This window comes from Neolamprologus brichardi, chromosome 16 (genome assembly GCF_056152115.1).
Source record: "Neolamprologus brichardi isolate AB-2024 chromosome 16, ASM5615211v1, whole genome shotgun sequence".
Lineage (NCBI taxonomy): Eukaryota > Metazoa > Chordata > Actinopteri > Cichliformes > Cichlidae > Neolamprologus > Neolamprologus brichardi.
In genome coordinates this window covers 14,776,003-14,798,328 of record NC_142119.1, presented here as the reverse complement: position 1 = coordinate 14,798,328, position 22,326 = coordinate 14,776,003, and the positions used below count along the sequence as shown (strand labels likewise).

Here is a 22,326-nt window from a genome sequence, read left to right as displayed (position 1 = left end):
GAAAACACTTTGATGTAGAGAGGTCAGAGGAGACTGCTTTGAGTTGATAGGAAGGCAACAGTAACTCAGTAACCACTTGTTACAACCAAGCTATGAGGAAGTGCAGTAACATTTCTTTGGCATTATTTTCATTCACAGTCATTTAGCTCGGTCATATTATTATACATCATGCTTGTGTTTTGAGCTAATGTTGCATTTTCCTTTGCATCTCCCTGCATTTTATAGAATATTAAACGTTATCAATTAAATCCATGGTCTACTGAGCAAGGAAAAATGATCCGATTACCAACCTCCACCTACTGCATCCTGTGCAGTGTGTATTTATCCTGCCGCCATCAAGCACCCATTATAATAACACAGAGAGCAGGATAGAAAGGGCAGTTTCATCGCTCCTGTTACAGGACCAATCAGGACAGCGATACCTGGCATGATGCTTTCTACATGTCACAATGAAATTTTACTCCAATTAAAGTTAAACTTTGAAAGACTGGCAGGCAAACAAAGCTGTAGACTATCAGTAGGCAAGACCAAGGTGTATGAACAAAGCATGCAGTTTGTGTTTGGCTTTTGTAGCAGAGGGCTGGTTGCTAGATGACTGGCATGTAGGTTGAGTACTGATTACTGTGTTCAGAGAGGGCGGGCTGAGATAAAAGAGTGAGAGCAGAGAAACAGAGAAACCAAACCAAAAATGTGACAGACACACCTCGGTCAAGGAAATGTGGAAAACAAGAACAACAAAAACATTTGGTTCCATCTTCACAGGAAACATTAGTGGTTGAATAAGTCTCTCTGATCATTTTTTTGAATCTGGAGGTGACTGGGAGAGAGATATCTGTCCTGGATAGCACATTGTCAGCATTGTCATGTTCCAAAAGGAAATTATTACTTATATTAATTTTACCATGAACAGCAAGAGGTAAAATGTTACACATCATATTTATTAGTTTTATATTGTGTTTTATTTATATTTTATATTGTAAGTAATAAATGTGAAATGCTAAAACTTCAAATACTGTACTCTACAAGACCCATCCATCCTTTTCCTGCCACTTATCAAGGCCACGGGGACACCTCGGCATTCCCAAGTCAGCGTGTCCTGGTCCACCTGCTCTGGACACAGCTGAAAGACCTCAGCTTGACGAACCAGATGCTCAAACCACCTCATGCAGCTCTTTTCAATGTGCAGGAAACATGTTTTAATGTAAGAACTGATCTGATTGTATCTTATCGTGATGTGTTAGTGAGGTACATGAAACATGATTTGGGCCACTGGGGGGAAAAGTGAGGGTGCGTTTTGTTTTTTTCTGAGATGAATTCTGAAAGAGATAAAAGCCAAAATTCTGACTTTTTCCTCAGAGTTCTCGACCTTTTCCCCCTCAGACGTTTTGTGAAAGTTGAGATTTAAAAGTGAAATGTCTCGAGAAATGTTTCTTAGGAATTCTGAAAAACTACAAACGAAATCGGGTTAACAAGGTTAAGACTGATTATGCTTTTCCAAGAAAATTGACAGGTTCAACAAAAGGACTTAGGATACAGAATTTGGTTCAGATAATAAAATTTGTACTACAGTAATTCAGACAAGATACTATCCGGTTAACTTGCGCTGTTCCACCAGGAGATGGCGGAAGCAGACTTTAATACGAGATTTGAGCTTCCTTCCGATGTATTCAACTACACGCGTCCATGCGGTCCGAGGAAACCCAAGAGCGAGCGGAACAGTCCAGTTATCTTGTATCCTGATTGATAGCACCCTTATGAAACGTTAAAGCCAGAAATACAATGTGCAGGTCTTTCCGTGTTCATTTCTAACTTTAAGAACCGGATTCATAAAGGCACTGTAAGATGCGCAAAGGTGCCTTTTGTGTAATCCAGCCTCCAGCACTTACACAGCCTCCGCAGGGCTCGCTTCCAGCAAACAGCAAACGGAGCGTTTCTCCCCCACCCAACAGGTAGCTGCGTTTAATTGGATTTTACAGATCATATCGAGGAAAAGGCCACTGGCTTCCAAACCAGTCTCTTTGTTGTTTCCCACCTCCACTTTGACACAGGACCACGGCTTGGCAAGGACCCGAAAGGCGTCATGTGACTCGGCATCTGCTCTCAGTTGTGGCAAGATAACAACGCAGAGAGAGAGAGGGAGAGATAGAGAGTTGAGGAGGAGCTTGCAGCTATAAGATTAACTCCACTCACCATCAGCACCAAAACTTGCATCCATCCTCGTCTCGTAACAGCGCGCGCACACACTGGCGTTTTTATTTGTTTGGTTGTTTCACCCCCGTTGGGAGTTGCACAGGTGCATCCCACGGTTAAGACTCGCTCTGTGCTGAGTTGATTATGGTCACAACCCCCGCGGTGCCAAGGTGGAGCCACCGCGCGTATCTCGAATCGGTGCGCTTCTCCAGGGGCTGGGATGCGCACCGGGCACCTCTCGCTTCCTGCCGAGTTTCGGGTCTGAGCAGGAGTCAAGCGCTGCCCCAGGGCGCAGAGGCAGGAGGACCCAGTCTACCCGGAGCAGGATGCCAGTAATGAGAGGGCTACTGGCCCCGCAAAACACCTTCCTGGACACCATAGCCACCCGCTTCGATGGCACCCGTGAGTAACAAGCAGGAGCTCTCTGATGAGCTCATTATCTCGTGGCTACTACACGCAGTTAAACCGTGTTCTTGATAGAAAACAACGGTGCAATATTAATCTTTATGTGACTGATATACATTTAGGAGTATTTTCAAGCATGCAACTTTAAAAGTAAAAACAAATATGTGCGCTTCTCTCCGCCACATGTATCCGTCTAAATAGTGACGTGCTCTAGGAAAACGTTTTCTCAGAGCCACTGATGGAAAATTTGCGTGATGGCTTTAAGTTCCATAGTAACAGTTTTAGTCTTGTACTCTTTGCTTGTAATAAATGAAGTAGGATTAGTTTAATTCAGTTTTATTTCGTGCTGTAGTTTTTTCTGTTGTGGACACTGTGTCCAAGCTTAACTCTGTGTCATCTGCATGTTTTAGTGATGCAGTTTTAGCAGAAAGGTTCCCCAGAGCGTTTGCACTTCACACCCAGGATGAGCACACGGGAGTCCTGCCTTAGTCTGATCTCTGTCACAGCACTCTATTCTGTTCAAGCACAATAGAGATGCCGGGGAGAGAGAGGAGGCAGGATGCACAGGCCAGTTATTTTTTTCTGTCTTTGGCAAGAGTGTCTTGTGAACAGATGCAATGAGCAGCCCGTGTGTGTTTGGGCCCATGCTGGGTAGGTAGGCGGGTGAGAGATTATATCGTGTTTGGGGTGTTCAGTTCTCCCTTTTTTTTGTTTTGTTTTAGTTTTTTGCATCAATTATTCAGGGTGATTGGAGTTTATGTGAGACTGTGAGCGGTGGTGAGCCAGTGACTTCAATAAACCAGTTATGTGTGACAGCGGGATAGAAAAGATTATGGGACCAGGCAGGGAGCAAGAAGCTCAAAGGCAGATCCTGATCTCACTCAAGGTTTTTCCAACTCCTCTCCCTTCCTCTCCTGTTTGGATATTTAAAATCTCTCACTTTAAAGTATACACGAGTCTTCATGAAGTGTGAGAAGAAAGGCTACAAAGTCTCCTAACGCTGTATCGTGTAGCTCCACATTATTCATAGGAAACACTTAGAGCACACGCAGGCCACACATTGGCTGACACTGAAATTTTAAGGATTCCGCTCACGCTCTCGTTGTCTAAAGAAGAAATGGTCTAAGTGGAACTGTTTCCCTGTGAGCGGCTAAAACACAGGCCTTCCACTTGCCGAGGTGCTGATAATTACACATTTCCAGCCGTACTGGTGCAGCCATTGTAATTAACACGAATGGATGTCAAGAATTCATTGTGGCCTTTCTGCCTGTCAGAGGAGCTTGTGGGAGGCAGGGAGGGCAGGATGGGAGAGTGTGTGTAGCTACTCCTGTGGAAGAGGGAGACATTTCAGACGTCTAAATATAAATCCATTTGGGTTCTGGCTGTGACACAGGTGCAGATATGTGTTTTTTTAAACGGTGTGGCATTAGCTCCTCATTAAAACCGACACTGGTGTGAATGGGAGAAGGCCACCTAAGTGTCTCTCTGTAGAGGTGATGGAAGCTTTGTGTCTGAGTGAATACTGGTGTGTTGATGTGTTTCTGTGAAAAGCCATTTTGTTGGAAGCTGAATCAAATGGCAATAACAATTACTTGTAAATGCCTTTCATCCCTGCTAGAGTGATATCTGAAAGCACTTTATTTTCTGTTGTTCAAGACTGTTTGCTTTGTGTGGCTGCACCACTGTTTTAGCAGACTCCGTGCCAAATGTGGCAACACCACCAATGCACTTCCAGTAGTCCCTTCAGTTCAGAGCAGGAAAGGCTGTTGAAGACAAACCCTGGAGAGAACGGAAAATGTACATAGCCAATCCATACTGGCCTCACTGACAACACAAAAACCTTTTTGCCACAATTTTTAAATATGCACAAATGGAATAATTTTACATAATTTGACATTGGACATAGCAAAGGCTGGTAGGTAAACGGTTTTGTGAGGAAGCAGCATGTATAGAGCCAAATGCTCTGGACAACCCTTGTTTTTTGGACACCTTGGGTTTGGCCAATTACCTGCTTTGACTTGGTTGAAAGAAATGTATTGCTTGCAGATTAACGTATCATGGCTGACCGCTTAATAAGATCAGTGGTGCACTAGGCCCATAATAATCAGTCATTTGATCGACAGGGCTCTTCTACATTGCAGATAGAAAATTTGCATATGTTACAATAGGAGAATGCCCAAACCAATAAAAGGAACGACTGCAGTTTTAAAAGCTGAATCTGCTGCGCATTTTAATGTAACATGATGTATGACACAAGCAGAGCCGGATTTACTTCATTTTTGGGACCCACTTTTTTAAGCAGGTGCTCTTATCAGCTTGGCTAGATGAAGCAAAGTATTTGAATATGCCAATCTGCTTCTGACAGGTTCCAGAAGCAGATATGTGATTGTTTAAACAATCAAGAAACGTAAATCGATTTAAACAGGAAGCTTTGAGATGTGAGTCGTTACCTTCTTTGTCTTAAATGTACTCCAACCTTTGCTACATGAGCAAGAACTGTATTTAATGCATCCCCCACATTACAGCTGACTGCTTAATAAAACCGGTCTCTGGAACAGGCCTGTAACATTTAGTCAGTTTACTGACTGGTCTCTTGTCAGAGGATTAATTGTCCACTTTTTCAATAATCAGTTAAATTAATCTAGTTATTCATCAAACTCATTGGGATCAACCCAAAGTTTGATATTATATGCTTTTTAAAAAAAACCCTCTAATTTGAAGATTTCAACTTGCTTAAAAAAAAACACTTCTCAAAAATTTTCTTACAATTAATTGAAAACAAAATAAAAAAAAGTTGCAGGCCCAATCTTCACTCAAGACAGTTGTTCCATTCATTTCTATCTGAAATATTTTACTGGTTAGCCTCACATAACAAAATGGAGCTACTTCATCCAAAGTGTAAAACAAAAAGATTTTGTATACTTTAGGTAATTTTTGTGCATTTGACACTGAAGACGTGTTGCTGATGTTCTCGTCTGCTGGCAGTAGATGAAGGAGTTCAAACAATTAAAGAGAGAGATTCCATCTAGATATAAGAACAGACATGTCACACACATATGGGCTTGAGGTGCTGCATCCCACTGCAGACATCAAAGCTTCTGAATCATACACTTGGAGGAAGGTTATTATTTATAGACCACCGTCGTGGTGAATGCTGTAGCCAACAGCTCTCAAACAGCATGATGGAAAGAACATACAGAGTCACACGTTTTAAACACATTTGTCAAATGATCTGTGATTTAATGTTTGTTTTTTCATTTTGTCATTCATGGATTGTTGCAATCGTTATCATTGAGATTTTTTGGAATTTTTAATATAGAGAAATCATTCTGGGGGAAAGTGGTGAGGAAGAATATGGAAGGAATTAGTCCTCAGCATGAACCTCGTGCTCGGTTCAATCAATGTTCATTTGCTGCAGTGCTCCCTAGAAAAGACGGCAGCTGTGTGGGACTGAGTCAATTGGTCCTATTAATTGAGTGGGTCTTGGCTTGGTCTTAATCAGGTTAGGCCAAGAGCTGTGCTCATCACATGGACTTCCTGGTCTGGCACTCTGCATAAACTGCCAGGAGCCACGCTAACATCCTTTCTCATACTTCATTCAAAAATCCAAAAGGAGATTACGTGCATGAAGAAGGACAAATTATCATACTGTCAAGAGTAGAATTTCTATATTATTTTTAAAACAAGGTGCACTTGCTGTGTTTCCCAGATAGTACCAAATAAAATAAGTTGCAAATCAAGACTTTACAAATTTTGCACTAATGTCAGCATGGATTTGAAAGTTTCAAATCAATAAAAGTGTCACTTAGGCTGCTGAAAAAATCTTCTTGTATCATATTTTAGTTTAGAAGATAGAATATATAGAATTATTATGTTGAACGTGTTATGCACACAATACTGTCTTTGCAGCAAAGCCTGTTTGCTCCAGTCACACAGAAATGAGGTATATTTTCTCACTTTAACTCTTCTCACTCTAACAGCTGAGATAAGTGTCAAATTATCTGACAGTCCTCATCACTGTTTCTCCTCCTTCATTAGTTGCCTCCCACCTTCCCCTTTTGTTTTTCACATCATATTTTTTACAGGTAGGTCCATGTGCATACGTGTAAGTGAGAAACCAAGTGCACATATCCTCAAACCTACAGGCAGGAAAACTTGTCACCACTTCACCGTGCCCGTGTTTGTGTATCTGTGTGCTCGCTTATGTTTGACAGCACAGATTAATGGTGAAGCGTGATTGTGTTTCGTGTGTGTTTCCCCTGTGGCTCTTTGTGCTTAACCCCCACCCCCTTCCCGGTCTTTTGTCAGGCAGGAATAGATGTAATGATAGTCCTAATAAAGAGTAGCCTAGCCTCTGTCACTTTATGGTATTAGCAAGCCGCACTCATTATATTCTCCACCAAATAAAAAGACTGAAAATCTACATTAATGCTGCGAGGTCCACGAGGCTGTGTTTAGGCACAGTGGTAATTTGAGCTAAAGCGGATGTAAATAACTGGAATGTGCTAATGTGTTTAGGATGGGTGCGTCTCAAATGTCATACTTCTGCACTTGTGCTAAATGCTGTGTAATACATGTACTTGGATGCTCTAGCTTAGCTTAGGGGTTAGGGTTAGAATCAGTAAACGTTTCCTCGGTGGTCACCATCTTTGCTATGTAGCTAAAAAGAAACCTGCACCAATTTTCAACCAGTATGAACTAGCTAATAGTTGTTATATCTGTTAACTTCCTAATATTTAAAGATATTTACCAGGCATTCATGTAATTAATTAACTAATGTGTTGTGCTGTTTGCTTTTTATTTTCGTTAAGCTGTTGTCTTCACTCTAGAAGAATTTTGTGTCATATTTTTGGTCCAAGGTTTGGCATGCAGTTGACTTTAATATTCAGATATTACAGTCAACACTTCTGAAAGTTTTTGAGACAACACTAGCCTGTCAAACGTCAGACTACACAGTTACTGCAGAGTGTGTAAGACAACTTGGTGACACCCTGGTGACCTCTGGTTGCTAGGGGAAAATATGTATTTTTCCATTGGTTGGTAAGTGGTTGGTCAGTATCACTGAGTGAAATCTGCCATATCTCAATGCTACACCAAAAACCTTCTTGCGATTGCTTTGGTTGGGATCAGAGTGTCACAGTCATCCTTAGTTTGCATGGAAGATGACAACTTGTTTGCGAGCACTGCCTAACTTATCACAGAGGAGCCCTCTTCACAGTTTTGCTACCACTTAGCAAGTCGCTGGTAAGTGTTTGCAGTCTTCCATACAGACTATGGCCGTCTGTGACAATCTGCAATTACAAGTAAGTTTTCGGTGCAGCAACATCTGCCTGTTTGCAACCAGTTTCACATGGGGACACCAAGCAACCTCGTGCAAGCATTCAACAATCGGTCAGGTAATGCAAAATGCACACTTCTTCCTAGTGGCTGGTTACCAGGGGTTACTGATTGGTCTCTAGGCCTGTGGGAGGCTTTAGCAATCAATTTTATTGCAACTGCCAGCAACCTTCAGCAGCTGGTTGCAGAATACAATTGTTTTCCCTACTGATTACAGGCCTGTGTAACTGGGGCCATAGCAAACTAACATTTACACTGAAATGTAAATGTGCTTACATCAATAAGTAGATCTTGATGGCAAATCTCTGACCCTAATTTTTCCACAGGTCTCTTCACCTTTAAAGGGAGTTTGCAAAGTGTTTCTTTTAAGAGGAGTGTTGTGATTCACATTAAATACATACAAAATTATTACATTCACAGCAAACAAGTCAAGAAGTGCTTGTCTTGGGAAATCTAAAAATAGTTCAAATGTACCAAAGTAAAGCAGACTCTCTCCTTTCATGTCAAACATTTCCCTCAAAAAGCTTCTCACAGTCCTACTTATATACATCTTTTAAATTACTACCATCTTGACGCAGTTGGCTATTGTCTCTGAACACAGAAATAACGCAGCTGCATGGGCTATACACTGACAGGGGAATGTCCCGTTAATAAAGGCTGGAGCTCGTCAAGCTGAGAGCTGCAGCTGGTTTTGCTCATGTGCGTTGTATGACAGGAAATGATGCAAGATTAGCGTGACAGGCAAGCTGCAGGTAAATGGACAGGTTCTTATATAGCGCTTTTCTACTCTATTGTGAACACTCAAAGCGCTTTACACAAATTGTACATTTGCCCGTTTGCACTGACATCCACATATGAATGCACCAGAGAGCAACATGGGGTTAGTATCTTGCCCATGGATACTTGCCATGTAGACTGGAGCAGACTGGGATTGAACCACCAACCTTCTGGTTAGGATGTGACCTGCTCTATCACCTGGGCTACAGTCTCTACTTTAACTGGTCTGAGATCAGTTGTGAGCTGTGCTTGAGGTAGCATTAGCAAAAAACCAAGCACCCGTTTTTCTTTGTAACAAATACGTTTTCTCTTATTAATCAGCTTGGCTAACATACATGATTGAATGTTTTTACTCCAGAAAAATTACTTTTATTATTGATACTTTAATACAAGTTTTATGTGTAGTGAGGTGTTCATAGGATTTTATTGCTACGTTTGCTAAAGCAGTCATTCTAAAAATGTCCTCCTCCAGTCCACAAAGCTGGTAGAGTGGTATATTTTTATTCTGGCACATTTTATCTGGTTAAAGAATAAAGGAAATGTAATTTTAATTTTAATTTTGTTAATATCTTCTTTTTTTTTCTTCCAGTAAAAATTCTGAACTGGGACTTTTTACAATGGATAGAAATATTTCAACTCTATAATAAATTGGATAAGAAATAATTTGAAACTTTTTAATTTTAGATCAAGGATTCTTTTTCCAAGTATTCACAGGAGTCTTTAATATCCAGGATGGGTTTTTTATGGCTGGTGACTGATCAACATGTCTAAAAACTTTTTAGGAATTTTTAATAATTGGCCGCTTAAAGTGACCATGAATCTAAATATAAGTCTATTTTAACTAATAAACTGTTGATGTACTGTAATGCTGTACAAGTTTAACAGATTAACAGAAATGGTAATCAGAGTTAACAGTACGCTAAATGAAGTGTAAGTTTTATCCAATTTTGATAAGCAGCACACATGAAAATCAAAAGAATTTAATAAGTAAATTTTTTGTTCCTGAATGTAGTGTAATTGTGCTGTAATATGCATCTTGTTATTAGAGGTGAAAAAGGCAGAAAGGCAAAAAACAAAATAAGCAGATATCAGATGGCTGCAGATATAATCAAAATACAAAACTGTAAGGGAAATTTGGGTTAAAGAAGACATATCCGAAATACTAACAGTATTATGTAGAAGGCCATTTTCATTTCAGGGAGAGAAATAGTGCAATTTTGTCAAAACCACTGACGTATCTCACTTACGCAGGAGATGTGCTTTAGTGGCAACACATCATACACTGGGAGATTGGCGTTAGTGATGCACGTCTGTCATAACTATTTATTTTCCAGCTCAAAGGGTTACAGATGATTTAACAGAAACCACACTCGTTTTCTAGAACTAAGAGCTAGTTTTTAGTGTGGGAATCTAACCAGCAGGTAGAAGTTAAAATAAATAAATAAAGTGAAAGTAAAGATGGAGTGCAGAAAAGTGAACCAAAGTGCAGGACAATAGCATAACATGTACAATGATCATCTGATGTTTTTGATGTTTTGAAAAATATGCTGGATGGTTGAATAGCCTACTGCAAAAGAAACCTATGTACTGGGTAAAACACAACAAAAAACTAAACTAAACAAATATAGAAAAAATCCTGCACCTTGTAGCCCTCCAGGATTGTAAGACATGTAAAATGGGATTGTTTTCTCATGACCAATATTGCAGTGACCCACATGTCAAGGCACTGGCACCAACAGACACTTTGTGTAAGACGGTGGGACAAGGGCAAAGGCTTCAGGTGACAATGAAAACAGATTTACAATGTACGGTAAACGTTTGGAAGCTTTTTGTTTGTCTTCACATTGTGCTGCCTGTATAAATACAATAGTAAAACACAGTCATACTACACTTGCTTTGTCAGCTCCGTGGAGCATAAGGAGAAGAGAAATAATGAAAGTATCAATTAAGTTTGCTCTTGAGCTCATTTATAACCTCGAGAGCTCTCGGTAAAGTAAGCACATCTCCGTCAAGAGCTCATTTAATTATTTCTGAATTTAACAGTCTCCTTTTTACACTCACGCTGTGCCTGCAGTCAGATTATGAAGTTGATAATCAATGATGAGAGAACTTGGCTCTGTTACTGAATAATGTTTTTGACAGATGGATGAGTCGCACAGTTCAGACAGCAGAAGGTCTCAGAGCTGAAATCATAGGATCTTGAGGTGGTTTTGGTTTTCTTAAAAATTCATGGGCATGCTAAAATAAAGTCCCTGCACTCTCTGAAACTCACTATTACACACATAAGGTATCTGGCTGCAGTATGCTGTATTTTTAAAGGCTGTGGGTGAGTCTCAATCAATAGATACCCAAACAGTCATATATTATTTACAGCAGCTGTTTGTTTAAATCCCCCCCCAAACCAGTGCAGTTTACTTAGGCGGCAGATAAGAAGAGGACGCAGAATCATATGAAAGCAAAGTATGCAGTGGTTTAAACATGATTCCTTACATACTCTATATATAATCTATATACCAGTATATAAATCGTGTGTTTCACTGTATGATAAAATAAACAAAAGCCACGTCGTGCCACTATTAAAGTTGCCCCTGTGCAGTTTTTCAGCCCTTCTAGACCTTGTTCAGTATATCTTAGATATGTCTCTATTAAAGATAAAGACCTGGACAAGCCTTTAAAATAGAAATATAAAAATTTCCCTTCAAGGGCAAAGTAATACTTTGAAATTCATTTGGTAGAAATAAGCCGAGATCTGGCATGTCCATTGGGATGCTTAAGTACTTTCACAGATGAAATGAAAACAACAAAGAAGAAAGATTATTTACAGCATTTCTCTTTTTCTTCGGCAGCATGCACTAACCGCAAAAGGTTTCACTGATAATGGTTATTGTAGTTGTATTGTAGTCTTTATTGGCTTTTTCTATTTTGAAAAATCAAAGGCAACTTTGAAAATTGGTTTGGTCTCAAATTAGATAACACATTATGATAAGCATTAATATAAATGGCAAATTAAAACATGGTAAATAGACTGGTTCTTATATAGCACTTTCTACTCCACTTGGGTGCTCAAATCGCTTTATACAGCATGTCTCATTCACCCATTCACACCCATTCATATGAGCACTTCTTTTTACATCTAAGTGCTTTCTATGTAACATTCACACTCCGATGAATGCATCTGGAGCTACTTGGGATTTGGTATCTTGTCCAAGGATACTTTGGCATGCAGACTGGAGCAGCCAGTGATCGACCCACAGTTCAAGGTCGGGCAGGGGGTGCTTGAGCCTATTCCAGCTATCATAGGGTGAGAGGCAGACTGCACTCTGGTTAAGTTGCCGGTATACCATAGGGCAAAGAGACAGAAAGAAATTCACTTTCAGATTTTTAGGCAGTTTAAAAATGATGAAATAAGTTTTGTCTTTGGACGGTGGGGGGAGGCTCTTATGCAGGCAGGGTTAGAGCATTTGAACTTCACACAGAAAGGGCCCAGCCAGTAGGTTCAAACCCAGACTAGCTGTTACGCGATAGTGCTAACAACATATCAGCTATGCTACCTTTATAATATTTTGTATTTACTAATCATCAGTAAGGTTATAATATATGTTTATGTGAGTAATGTGTACAAAAAGTAATAATTTAATTAATTATCATTTAATGCAAACAATCGGGGAAATGAGAGTGGGGAAAGTAGAATTCAATACTAAACATACAAGACAAGGGTTAACAGGAAACGGCATAATCGCAACAGCTAAAACAGGGACAAAGGCTAGACAAGTTAAAAAGAACACAAGGAAGAGGAAGCTACCAAACACCAAACAAGGAAATATAAACTCAACTATGGATAAAGCAAAACCAGGAACCAAGGATTCAAAAACCTCTAGAAAGATAAAAAATAAACAATAATTCCAAGCAGCTATAAAGAGATAACAAAAGATAAATACAAAGAAAAACATGAAGGAGAAAAAGTAAACGGTAAACTAAGAATGAAACTGAACATAATTAAGGATAATTAAGAATCTCGTTATTATGGGATTAAGAAGTAAGTAACCAGAATTTAGGAGTCTTAAAAACACAAAACACAGAAACATGACTCTCACACCAGAAGGTTAAAAATTGTTCAGCTGTTCCCTTAATTTTTTGAGCAGTATATTTGATCATAGCTGATAAGTGACAATTACACTTACTGTCTGATGACACTGGTGCATCTACTTTTGTATATATTATGTATTTGTTAAGGATTATTAATGGTGTTTGCAAACCCCACACTATGCATACACACATACACACACCTACATACACCATGATCATGATGCTGTAAGGCTATGATATATTAGTCAACTGAACTGTTAAGTGTTCAAATACTAACAATTATGGGATTTGTGTAAATATTTGTATACACCATATACACTGTATTGCAAAACATATTCACTTGTCTGCCTTCACGTGTATAAGAACCGGATGAGGAGGCCTGGCACTCTTCACAGTCTTCATTCATCGCAAAGATGCTCTGTCAGGTTGTACAGGACTCTGTGCAGGCCAGTAAAGTTCTTCCACACCAAACTTGCTCATCCATGTCTTTTTGGATCTCGCTTTTTGTACTGGTGGCATCCTATCATGGTACGACTCTAGAGTTCAAAGAGCTCTTGAGAGCTACCCGTTTTTTCACAAATATTTATAGAAGCAGTCTGCATGCAGCATGTTGGCGCAGTGTCTCGCAGCAAGAAAGTCTGGAGTTTAATTCCATCAGGTCAGGGTCAATCTGTGGAGTTTGCATGTTCTCCCCATGTTTGCATGGGTTCTCTCCGGGTACTCCAGCTTGCTCCCAATGCCTAAAGACATGCAGTTAGTGAGGTAGGTTAATTGGTGATCCTAAATTGGAGCGATTGTGGCTGAAGAGTTGGGAGTTCGCCTTGTAATTGGAAGGTTGCCGGTTCGAGCCCCGGCTCGGACAGTCTCGGTTGTTGTGTCCTTGGGCAAGACACTTCACCCGTTGCCTACTAGTGGTGCCCCGGTGGTGCCAGTGTCCGGCAGCCTCATCTCTGTCAGTGCGCCCCAGGGTGGCTGTGGCTACAATGTAGCTTGCCATCACCAGTGTGTGAATGGGTGGATGACTGGTTGTGTAAAGCGCTTTGGGGTCCTTAGGGACTAGTAAAAGCACTATATAAATACAGGCCATTTTTACCACAAATTGATCATAGGTGTGACTGTGAGTGCAAATAGTTGTCTGTCTGTCAGTTTTGTGTTAGCCCCGTGACAGGCTTGCGACCTGTCCAGGGTTCACCCTGCCTCTCGCTCTAAGACAGCTGGGATAGACTCCACAACTGGATTCAATGGTTTGAATGGGTGAGTGAATACTTTTGGCAATATAGTGTAGATTTTTACACTCACACTGACCCAGTTAATGTCTATACAAAGTTTCATCAAGGTTGGTCCACTCATCTAGGAGGAGATATGGAACATACATACATAAATGGATACATAATATCCAAGGTGTTTATTCAAAGCTGCTGGTGTCTCAGCCCATATGGAAAAGAAATAGTAAAAACATATATGATTTACTCATGAAAGTGGCCACTTTCATGAGTAAATTATATATAAATCATATAAGGCTTACATGATTTACTCATGAAAGTGGCCACTTTCTCATTACTTTCATATATTTTTTTAGTAAGTATACAAAACATACTAGTTTCATTATATGTGTTTTCACTCTTGTATGCTTTTCATACAAGTTTCATACAAGACAGATAAAAACTTTATACGATTTATATATCTTTTCCATATGTGAGAGGTGCAAGGTGCCATTTAGTACTGGTCCTACGTCATGTGTTGTACCTCTATGATACCTGTCGCCTTGCTAACATATTTTTTCTAAATCTAAACAAAACCTTTGGTACCTTAGCCTTGGTTAGTTAGGACTAACCTAGTCCTAGTCTTAGTCCTCATGGAAAGATGTGAGTCAACACAAAATATATCTTTATTGACTTTGTCTTTGTTTTTTCACCTGTAAACATGGAGGCTTGTCTTTGTTGCCTTATCTCTTAGCACCAGTAGCAACATATAACTCCCAAAGTACATTTTCAGATGACCGACACAACCTATCAGCAATCTAAATACCATGTGACTTTTCTACTACCAGTGAAAAGGACCCTTTATAAATGGGCTTTGTGTCTGGTCAGAGCGGCAGGGCGTCTTGAAATGAAGCAGAGAAAACAAGTGTCAAAATGTTAGGTTGAACTTTGTCATCGCTTCTCCTCTCTGAATTATTCAATTTTACGTTCACCCACTTCTTACAGACGAGCAGACCTGTGTTAGCCTTTTACTTTAGGGTTGTGAAAAGCATAATAGCAGCTGCTGAGTTGTAGTGCGATAGAGAACACACAGGTGAACTGAATGTCAGATTGGCTAAGGGAGAGAGAAACATGTTTAGAAAGCACAGACAGGTAGAGAAACAGACAAAGCTAGAAATAGACAAGAAGCCAGGTGGTCAGCACGGACGTCACCATGTGTGTAAGAAAAGAGGGAAGCAAAAAAGATGAGTGCGCAGGAGGAGAAGGACAGAGTCTGTAATGGCAGTAAATGAAAGTGATGAAGCCAAAGCAACAGGGGGTACAATTGACTGCTTTGAAGTAATATGTTCCATTAGGAAACAGATGAATCTGAGCTCTGGCTTTATTAGACCCTGGAATTAGCAAAGCAGCAGATAGAGCAGCTATTACATCATCTTCAAGATGTATCCTAGTAAATGTTCTTTTCAGTATCACCTTGTTTAACAGAGTATCAGCTTGATTATGTGTTGTCCTGAGCTAAATATTTACAGCAGTGCACTGTTTCCACAAAGTCACATTTATATTGTGCTGCTTGCGGTAGTTGAGCAATGTATTGCTGTTTATTATCTGATTTTTATAAGAACTACTGAGTGTAACATAAGAAAAGACAAATTATGCATTATTAGCTTTACCAAGGAGCCCATGTACTTGGTTGATTTTGTCTGTTAGCAGGATTGCTGCTGGGAACGGTGGAATAATTTCCCCATAAAAATCAACCCGTATTCCACATACAGCCAAAACATCAAACTAAAACTGAATGCTCAACAGGTACGACCCAAATGAGAGTTTTGATTTGATTCCCACAAAGAGAGCTGGTGATGTTTCTTTTCGTGTATTTATTTATTTTTATTTATTACCTCTGGATTCTTGTGTTGAATGACTTCATTTAACATCTGCATTGTATCCTCACAGCTGTCCTCTCTTTCAAAACAGTAACTTTGTAACTGTGACATCAAAGTTTAGCTACAAACACATTGTTTCCCCTGTTCACTGAACAGGAACAATGCAATGTTTGGCATTCAATATGATTAAAATCCACATATTTTTGTATTCAGTTCGATTCAGTTTTATTTCTGTAATGCCTAATCACAACAGTAGTTGCCTCAAGGTGTTTTATATTGTAAGATAAAGATATTACAGAGTAACCACAACAAACAGATGACCCCCTGTGAGCAACACTGGGAAGAAACAAATGGGCCATTTAGTTCCAAGTAGGGAAATTTGTATTCCTTATCATATAATCAAACAATCAGTTTTAGAATTTTCAATATCTTTTTCTGCTTTGTGACATTACCTCTGTGCACAAAACAAGATTTTCAAGCAGCCTTCCTGGTACCCAATTTAATCAATTAATTCTTCACAAAGCGACCCCTTTGTGAAGAGCTGACACACTGACTTGGACTTATCACCCAATATCACTTGCAGCAAACCTCTGCAGTCAGTTTATGCCAGTACAGGAGCAGGCTTTTATAGCAGTATATTGGTGCCTCCATCTACAAACAGTTGTCCATATACTTTAAGATTCAGTGTGTGGCGTGAATGAGGCAGGGCGATTCCACATGTTGGATTTCAGAGCCATTTTAACTGACGCGGTGGGAGCTCGCAAACTACCACAACAACAACACCACAAACCCTAATTCCCCTTATTTATGTCGGCGGGCGTAATTGCAGATGCCGCGCAGGTGCGTCCGCCCTCCCTGCGTGACACCACAAACCACGCCCCACCACACAGTGAAAATCAGATTTTTGTTTTTTTAACATTTTGGTTTTGTATAGAAGCAGAAGCATTGCAGCTATACAGTGATTCCATTTCTGTATCCACCTTAGCATTGGTGACAATCCCTCAAACCATACAAGCACCCACCTGTACTGTACTTCATTTCCAGTCATTCAATTCATGTGTGAAACTCTGAGTCAGATTTGAAACAGAAGAACAAAGAAGAAGATGCAGTTGGCTGCTTTGAACTAGATGCCAATGCTGTGTGATGGATGAGTCACTCCACCAGCAACCTGTACAGATCAGAAATGTTCAGCATGTTCAGATTTTAACCTGCTGACGTAGAAGACATTGCAAGTAAAGAGAGCCGGTGAAGCAGACATGCAGTGCGTAACAACATTATTTCTCTGATATGACAGAGCCACTTCCTGCAGACCCTTAAAAACTACTTATGTCTTTTAAAGACTGAGTCAACTCTGTCTTTTTCTCTTGGGTTTTGGATGATGTGTTGGATGTCGTGTGGTGTACATAAGTACAGGTGAAGCATGATGTTCCAAAGGGTATGTTCTTGTGTCTTGGTCTGAAAGGGAAAAGAAAAAAACAAAGCAAATACACACTATGTAGCACCTATAGACACACAACTCTCTTATAGGCACACGATTTTATGCAAATACATGCAAAGCCAAGGGCGAGCAGAAGACAAAGAGTCACAAGGAGATTTATAAATGGAGAAAGGGAATTCTCTGTAAGGATCTAGAATCTGTCCTGTTAGAAATATGAGTTACTTGGAGACTGGGATCGCCCTTCAGTGCTAATCCTATATCTAAGTTTTCTGAGGTTTAAACCAAAATTTTCTTAATATTAATTTCCAGTTTCCTTGACTAAAAACATTTGAGTAATCTCTAAAAGGCACATCCAAACATAATTACTTAGGACAACCCGTTTGATTTCGTCAGTATTGGGTTTATGTTTTGACATATACGTCCATATCTACAATGATTTCAACTCATTAAAGAAAGCGATCTTTTCCTTTGCCTGTACTTCACCTCTCTAACACGTAAGCTGATAGTCCTTGTGCTATCTTGCTCACAAACCCCCTTTTTTGCTTCTCCACCCTGACAGAAGAATTACCCTCAGTAAGAATACCTCTCTTGATAAAATGGCAGACACAATCACAGTTTTAAGTCTGATGTTCCAGCACATAAGCGCAAAAGAGAAAACAGTGTCCCATTTAAAACTTCCATCATTAATCTGTAGATATGAAATGTGTCATGGCTGTGTGAAGGTAGGCAGGAATGGTGGACCCAAAAGCTGAACTCGCGGAGGCAGAGTGAACTCAAAACATGCAGCTTTATTGTGGGGTAGCAGACAGAAGAGAAAACTAGCTAAACTGGGAAAGAAAAACTAACAGGCAGGCAAGTTGGCAAACAAAACACAGTTTTGTTTGAGGGACGACACGACAATGAGCAGGGGCAGACGCAGACACTAAATACAAGAGGTGATCAGGACTGAGAGGAAACAGCTGGGAGACACGGCTGACGCTGATTACACAGACGAGACAGGGAGAGCACAAAGCTGAACACACTGACATAAGGCACAGACCTACAAAGTAAAACAGGAAGTACATGACAGACACAGAGATCCAGATTATGACACAGAACTTAACAGACACAGACTCATGAGCAGACATAATAACATCATGGACAGAGACCAGGGCTGCACAGAACAGAAACCTAACAAATGGCAAATCTTAACGGAAAACATAATCAGAATAAACAAGAACAGAAAATAAAGAAACACAAAACACTGAGTTGTCAGACTCAGGACCACGACAAAATGTCTCAGAGTGTGACAATGTTGCCCATAATAGTAAATTAAAAAAAGAAGCCAATGGATAATTGCAGAAAGCGGCAGTTCCTCTAATGACCAATCGAGGCTGGCTCCAAAACCTGTGGCTGAGCTATTTTATACATTATAGACTTTAATCCAGGTGAAGCTTCATATTAGGAGCATGGCTTCTTTGACTGACAGGTGTGCCAAAACTGCCAGCTATGCTGATTTTAATGATCATTAAAATCTTTTAGTTTTTACCAACATCAGGTTAATGAATTTAATTCCCATCATCCTCAACTGAACAAAAGCCCTCTTCTGTTTTGGAGACCATGAAAAAAGATGAGCGCACTGAGAGTGAGGTGAGGGAGGTCTCTGTCGGTGTGTGCTGCAGCACTTTACACCGTGTTGCAAACAAACGAGGTCATCATCTCCATGTCTTGGGCCTAGAAAAACACAAGTGGAAAAATGCAAATAAAGGATGAAGTAAAAAGGAATAAGCATAATGGAGCATGGGGGAATTGTCATGTAGGTGATAGTGTTTTAAAAAGGTGAAATCATGTGTATGTAAGTTATTATTATTATTCAGATTTTTCCATGTTGTTTAGCCAAAGCCCATAAACACAGTAGCTCTTTGTGTGGTCAGGAGGCTACTTTAATCTTTTGTTGTGGTTTACATGTGTGGTATATGCCTAGCTCTGCATAGTTCTGATTGAAGTATGAGAGGATGTGCTTAAAGGGTAAGATACAAAGATATAGATGATGTGGATTTGTCAACAAAATAAATTGCCTTATTTAATGGAAAATGTTATTTAGTTATTTGAGTCAGTGGTGCTACAAAGGAAACAAAAAGAGGGGTAACTGGTGAATTTTATCCACAGTAAAAGGCACATCTGGTCAGAAGAGGTCTTTCTTAAGTAGGAAGAGGTGTGTGCAGAGGAAGATTGTGGCATATGGCTAAGAGGAGAGTTTAAAGGTGGTGCAGGGCAGTTGGAATCTGTTTAGTCAGTCAGTCAGACAGTCAGTCACATAAACACTAAGCCAGAGCCAAATGACCCAAACAGGACTTGGCAGAGAGAGCCTGCAGACTGTCACTCTACCTCAGTGAGGATGCTGGAGACGTCCCTTTTGCCACCGCCTCAAAGCACCATAGATTAAAAAGGTGCATCCCTGATTTGTGTGCGGACGATAAGGTGCATATATTATTCAACATGCGTTCATGTCCATTTGTTTGTTTTTGGATTGGTAGATGACCATTATATTGCATCATTAGTCCCTCCGCTTCTCTACAGTTTGCCATCTCCTCCTGCTTTTGTGTAATTGTGGCAAATATTGACTTTGGAGAAGGCGACGGGCCCATCTCTTTTCCAGCATCAAAAGGCCGGTGACTAAGCAATGCTAAAATAAAAAAAAAACAATTCTGCTGTCCGTGGCAGGGTTCTGGGAGTGGCAGCTGGTCAGAGAGAGTCTGCTGTGAAAAAACAAGTGCGAACGCTTTTACGAGGCCCTAAGATGAACTGAACCATTTTTTTTGCCGCTGTCTTTGTGTTTTTGTGCGTCTTCTTTTGAGTTTTCTTTTCATTTCTAACTATGTATTTGATGAGTTAGATATAACGTCTATAGTGTTGAAATATAGAAGGATATTTGTTGAGGAAACGGCACAAAGATGCTGCTCAGTTGCTTAAGTCCTCAGTGCTGTCTGTTGGTTGGGAGTAACCTGGAGGTAGGCTCGCTGTGAAGGGGCTGCTCTGGGCAAATGCTCTCTAGATGCCATTAATCCCCCTCCTCTGAGTGTGTTTGAACTCTGAAAAGCAGCCCAGCTCACATAAGGTGTGAACCCAAAGGACAATACGGTTTCATTTGTATGTTTGTTTGCGCCAGAGTAATATGTGCAGCAGAATATATAAACGGATGTATTTTAGTATTCATGGTTTGGTATGAGCCTGACCTCGGCAGGTATTTGATCTTATTCCTTTTTCATTCCCTTCTTATCCCGGCCTGTCAGCTGCAGGGAGATACAACAGAAGGAGATGAGTGACTACGCTTAGCTCCACAGCTCTCCTCTGTCAAACTAATTGGCTCTACATGTGAATCCAGCTTTGTTTGGCTGCACATTGTGTGTGTGTGTGCATGTGAAACTTGTCATGCATTGCATTTGTGCCTTCAAGTCATTTGCATTATTACCACCTTTCTTAATATAGCCTGCCAGAGTCATAAGATTATGCAATTATGGCACTGTGTCAAATTGATGAGAGAGAAGTTTATGCATGACTCTACCTCAACCACATTGTTCAAGTGCCATGGGCTTTGTGCACTTTCAGTCAATTTGATTACAGCTTGATAATTATGAAAATGCCAAACATGATGGCGTGTGAAGAATGCTGTGGAAATGAGGAGGAAAAGAGTCACTTGGTTGATTTTCAATGGAGCTGGAACATTTGAGCTTTCTGAGGGGGAGAGAGGGTGGGACTGGCATTTAATTTGAGTATTGATTAAATATGTCCTTGCAGGTGCATAACAGCCCAGTGGAAGCAGGAGGAAAGAGGTGCATTGGACTCTGATGGAGGGTAATTACGGTGTTCGTTGTGAGCAGCAAATCTACAGTAGAACGGCCAAAAAAACAAGAGAATCAAGGTGTTACAAAATGGCCTAGCCAAGGTCTAGACCTCAACCCAACCTTGAAATGGTTTGGCAGGACCTTAAGAAAGCTATGCGTAAACAAACGGATGCAAACCTTAACAAACCAAAGTAACACTGTAAAAAGGAGTGAGTCCTACACAACAGCGACACCGATAAAGTTATTGATGCTAGATCGCTAGATCAACGATCTACTTAACCTTGGCGTGTATGTGATCACTTTTGCACTTTACTCTACATCCACTAATCAAGTTATCAAGTTATACAAAATCATTCATCACTGAACGTGACAGGTAATTATATCTGTTTATGCCAAAGTGGGAAATGTATAAATACCCCTGCGTCTCAGTCTGTGTGCAGAGCTGTACATGCTAAACTCTGGTGTTTTGACTGAGCTGACACAGAATTAGTAATATGTGCGAAAGCTATCATCACATTACCTGTTGCCAGAGCTAAGAACATCTCTAGAGGACACTATATGGACTGTGCTGTTTATATGTAATGGTGTAATGTTCACTGTTAACTAGAGCAGGGCGATATGGCCAAAAATATTTATCATATACATTTGAAAATTTGTGATAACGATATAACTGACGATATAATTGATGCAAGACAAAATACAACTCCACAACTTTACTAGCGCAAAAGACCCATCCATTTATTTTCACTTAAACAAGCAGCTGTTTTTTATGTGCATTAAAGCTATATAAAAATTTAACAGTGCAAATGCAAATTCCTTGCTGAAAGTTTAACTAAAGGGCATTTCCAGTAGAAATGGGCTGAAATATCCTGAGCATAACCATGTATAATATCCACTAAAGTTAAAAAGAGGTGCTTTGCAACATGAAACTGCAGTGTGTCAAATAAAAAAGTCAAATACGTATTTTTCCTTATAAGGTGCATGGGATTATAAGACACATTAAGCAAAACAAAGCAGTCAGATAAATCAAACTTTATTCAACTCATTCTTCTTGCTTCCTCCACTTCAATATTATTGAATATTGATTCAATAATCCTGTATTCTATCACAGCTGCTCTATTCCCATGTTGTTGCAGTATATTAATGACTAACCTTCTATTGTGGATGGATTATCTCAGTTGTTCTCC

The 22,326-nt window shown here is 40.0% G+C and overlaps 1 protein-coding gene across 1 annotated transcript in view; it reads left to right on the top strand.

The window, feature by feature from the left end:
* The first annotated feature begins 2,336 nt into the window (after nt 1-2,336).
* Nucleotides 2,337-22,326, top strand: part of kcnh3 (potassium voltage-gated channel, subfamily H (eag-related), member 3) — a 173,386-nt gene continuing 153,396 nt past the window's right edge. Inside the window, exon 1 of the mRNA XM_006805841.3 lies at nt 2,337-2,592. Coding sequence (XP_006805904.2) covers nt 2,517-2,592 — 76 coding nt within the window. The 5' untranslated portion in view covers nt 2,337-2,516. The remainder of the gene's footprint in view (nt 2,593-22,326) is intronic.